Source organism: Chiloscyllium plagiosum, chromosome 40 (assembly GCF_004010195.1).
Source record: "Chiloscyllium plagiosum isolate BGI_BamShark_2017 chromosome 40, ASM401019v2, whole genome shotgun sequence".
In the NCBI taxonomy this organism is placed as follows: Eukaryota; Metazoa; Chordata; class Chondrichthyes; order Orectolobiformes; family Hemiscylliidae; genus Chiloscyllium; species Chiloscyllium plagiosum.
The window spans coordinates 11326442-11330737 of NC_057749.1; the positions used below are offsets into that span (position 1 = coordinate 11326442).

Here is a 4296-nt window from a genome sequence, read left to right on the forward strand (position 1 = left end):
CCGTCCAACCCCACCCCCCAAACTCTTCCAACCCTGCCCACCTCCCACACCCCAACCCTGTCTAATGCCACCCCCAAATCCCACCCAACACCACCCAACACCCTCCCCCCACACTCAGTGCCCCCAACGCTGTATAGGACAATGTTGGAGAAATTAACTGGGGAAGGGAGTTTAGGTACACCTCTCTGTAGACCTCCAGGGCAAGTGCGGGGACAGAGTGAGTACGGGAGGTCCATCATTTGGAGACGGCGCCTGTTTAATCATTTTGAACAAAAGACGCAATCAGTGTTGGAAACACATCTTTCATGTAACGTTTTTATCGGGACCTCAAGATCTCTGTCGGATAATTGATATTTGGTTAATCGAGGTTCCTCTGTGTTCAGTTAATCAATTCAATGCCTCTCCTCTGGGGCTCAGAGTTTTTCTTTAAGTCGGTTCCCCAGTCAGGAGACTGCACCACACTGCAGGTGAGCCCCCGCCCCTCACCCCAATCTAACACCCCCCCCACCCCATCCAACACCACCCCCCAACCCCGTCCCTGCCAGCTCCACTCCGGGCAGCCAGACTGTACATCAACAGTAAGACTGCTGCTGCCTTTGTGGGGTAAGTCTCTAAATAGAGTACACGCGCACGCACACACACACACAACTTTTTGACAAGTTTTACCTCTGCCCTGTACAGGACAATATTGGAGAGAATATCTGGGGAACGGGGGGTTTAGGGTTCACCACCGCATAGAACTGCAGGGACCGGGAGAGAGGGCGGGTGGTCACTCATTTAGAGATGGTGCCTGGGCTCCCATCGATGTCCAGGACTGTTCTTGGCAGCATGTCAGTGTGTCAGTGAACCGAGATCGTTTTTAATCACTGTAAACAAAAGACGTGATCAGGGCTGAAACAGCTCTTTGATGTAATGTTTCTACTGGGACCTCGAAATCTCCTTCGGATAATGTAATATTCTGATAATTGAGGTTCCTCTGTGCATAGATCCCTGAAAGTTGCCACCCAGGTTGATAGTGCTGTTAAGAATGTATACGGTGTGTTAGGTTTTATTGGTAGAGGGTTTGAATTCCAGAGCCGTAATGTCATGCTGCAACTATACAAAACGCTGGTGCGGCCACACTTGGAATATTGTATACAGTTCTGGTCGCTCCATTACAGGAAGGATGTGGAAGCATTGGAAAGGGTGCAGAGGAGATTTACCAGGATGTTGTCTGGTCTGAAAGGACGGTCTTATGAGGAAAGGCTGAGAGATTTGGGTCTGTTCTCATTAGAGAAAAGAAAGCTAAGAGGGGATTTGATAGAGACATACAAGACGATAAGGGAATTAGACAGTGAAAGTCTTTTTACGAGGATGATGATCTCAGCTTGTATGAGGGGGCATAACTACATATTAAGGGGTGATAGATTTTAGACAGATGTCAGAGGAAGGTTCTTCACTCAGAATGATAAGGGCAGGGAATGCCCTGCCTGCCAATGTAGTTAACTCAGCCGCATTAGGGAGATTTAAACAATCCTTGGATAAGCACATAGATGATTTTGGGATAGCGTAGGGTGAAGGGCTTAGATTAGTTCACAGGTCGGTGCAACATCGTGGGCCGAAGAGCTTGTTCTGCGCTGTATTCTATACCTTCTGGGAAAGGTGGAACCTGTACAAGGGCCTATACTGTTCTATTTTGTACATGCAACACTGTGAAAAACTTACCCCTCCTTACAGTGTGGAAACACGCCCTTCGGCCCAACAAGTCCACACTGTTGGCAAACATGGTGCCACTGTTTAAGAAGGGCGGTAAAGACAAGCCAGGGAACTATTGACCGGTGAGCCTGACCTCGGTGGTGGGCAAGTTGTTGGAGGGAATCCTGAAGGACAGGATGTACATGTATTTGGAAAGGCAAGGACTGATTAGGGATAGTCAACATGGCTTTGTGCGTGGGAAATCATGTCTCACAAACTTGATTTAGTTTTTTGAAGAAGTAACAAAGATGATTGATGAGGGCAGAGCAGTAGATGTGATCTATATGGAGTTCAGTAAGGTGTTCGACAAGGTTCCCCATGGGAGACTGATTAGCAAGGTTAGATCTCATGGAAGACAGGGAGAACTAGCCATTTGGATACAGAACTGGCTCAAAGGTAGAAGACAGCGGGTGGTAGTGGAGGGTTGTTTTTCAGACTGGAGGACTGTGACCAGTGAAATGCCACAAGGATCGGTGCTGGGCCCCCTACTTTTTGTCATTTACATAAATGATTTGGATACGAGCATAGGAGGGACAGTTAGTAAGTTTGCAGATGACACCAAAATTGGAGGTGTTGTGGACAGCGAAGAGGGTTACCTCAGATTACAACAGGATCTGGACCAGATGGGCCAATGGGCTGAGAAGTGGCAGATGGAGTTTAATTCAGATAAATGCGAGGTGCTGCATTTTGGGAAAGCAAATCTTAGCAGGACTTATACACTTAATGGTAAGATCCTAGGGAGTATTGCTGAACCAAGAGACCTTGGAGTGCAGCTTCATAGCTCCTTGAAAGTGGAGTCACAGGTAGATAGGATGGATTAGAAGGCGTATGGTATGCTTTCCTTTATTGGTCAGAGTATTGAGTACAGGAGTTGGGAGGTCATGTTGCAGCTGTGCAGGACACTGGTTAGGCCACTTTTGGAATACTGCGTGCAATTTTGGTCTCCTTCCTATCGGAAAGATGTGAAACTTGAAAGGGTTCAGAAAAGATGTACAAGGATGTTGCCAGGGTTGGAGGATCTGAGCTACAGGGAGAGGCTGAACAAGCTAGGGCTGTTTCCCTGGAGTGGAGGCTGAGGGGTGACCTTATAGAGCTTTACAAAATTCTGAGCGGAATGGATAGGATAAATAGACAAAGTCTTTTCCCTGGGGTCAGGGAGTCCAGAACTAGAGGAGCATAGGTTTAGGGTGAGAGGGTAAAGATCTAAGAGACCTAAGGCACAACTTTTTCACACAGAGGGTGGTACGTGTGTGAAATGAGCTGCAAGAGGATGTGGTGGAAGCTGGTAGAATTGTAACATCTAAGAGGCATTTGGATGGGTATATGAATAGGAAGGGTTTGAAGGGCTATAGGCCGGGTGCTGACAGGTGGGACTAGATTGGGTTGGGATATCTGGTCGGCATGGACAGGTTGGACCGAAGGGTCCGTTTCCATGCTGTACATCCCTATGGCTCTATGGCCCTCTGAAGAGTATCCCATCCAGACCCTATCCCTAACTAATGTTGGGCCTATGAGTCTGTTTCCATGCTGTATAACCTATATCGTAGATTTCTGAGACAAGTTGCAAACGAGCAGAAAAACAGGACTTTGTGATCTGGAGAAACGAGAGGACAGCCCAATGAGTGGGTCACCGGTACCTGGGCTTCGGTCCATCTCTCTTGCGGCGTCTTGCCCAGCTCAGCCCGAAGGCTACGCTCCAGATGCAGCCGCCGGTATTTGAGCTTCTCGTTCTCCTCTCTGAGACACTGCAGTTCCGGACCGCCCAGAACCTCCTCACACTCCCGCTGCAACCGCTCCAAGGTGGCACTGAGTTGGTACAACTGCACCTCCTGCGCAGACAGGCGCAACTCAACTTCCCACACGGCTGCCATTGCACGACACAACACAACGCAACCGCAATGGACACTGACGGCTCGGCGCAATCGTACTAACCGCCACCGGCACGGCGCAACCGCAATGGCCACTGACGGCTCGGCGCAATCGTACTAACCGCCACCGGCACGGCGCAACCGCAATGGCCACTGACGGCTCGGCGCAATCGTACTAACCGCCACCGGCACGGCGCAACCGCACTAACCGCCGCCGGCCCAGCGCAATCGCTTTTGTAGTGTATAAGATCATGATCGCAGAATTTATGCCAAGTTTACAGTGTGATGCAACTGAAATTATATAATCAAAAGACCTGGACAATCCAATATATAATTTCAGTGAAATCATACTGAAAGTTTTTGCTGTATTTCTGTGGACCTTATTCTCCACAACCGCCTGATGAAGGAGCAGCGCTCTGAAAGCTAGTGCTTCCAAATAAACCTGATTCGGAGATGCCGGTGTTGGACTGGGGTGCACAAAGTTAAAAATCACACAACACCAGGTTATAGTCCAACAGGTTTAATTGGAAGCACACTAGCTTTCGGAGCGACGCTCCTGCATCAGGTGATTGTGGAGGATGAAGGAGTGTCGCTCCGAAAGCTAGTGTGCTTCCAACTAAACTTGTTGGACTATAACCTGGTGTTGTGTGATTTTTAACTTTGTACACCCCAGTCCAAAACCAGCATCTCCAAA

At 48.8% G+C, this 4296-nt stretch overlaps 1 protein-coding gene across 1 annotated transcript in view; it reads right to left on the bottom strand.

The window, feature by feature from the left end:
* LOC122542508 (threonine--tRNA ligase 1, cytoplasmic-like) overlaps nt 1-3688 on the bottom strand; it is a 59788-nt gene extending 56100 nt beyond the window's left edge. Inside the window, exon 1 of the mRNA XM_043680309.1 lies at nt 3372-3688. Within this exon, the coding sequence (XP_043536244.1) occupies nt 3372-3605 (234 nt within the window). The 5' untranslated portion in view covers nt 3606-3688. The remainder of the gene's footprint in view (nt 1-3371) is intronic.
* Between the last annotated feature and the right edge of the window lie 608 nt (nt 3689-4296).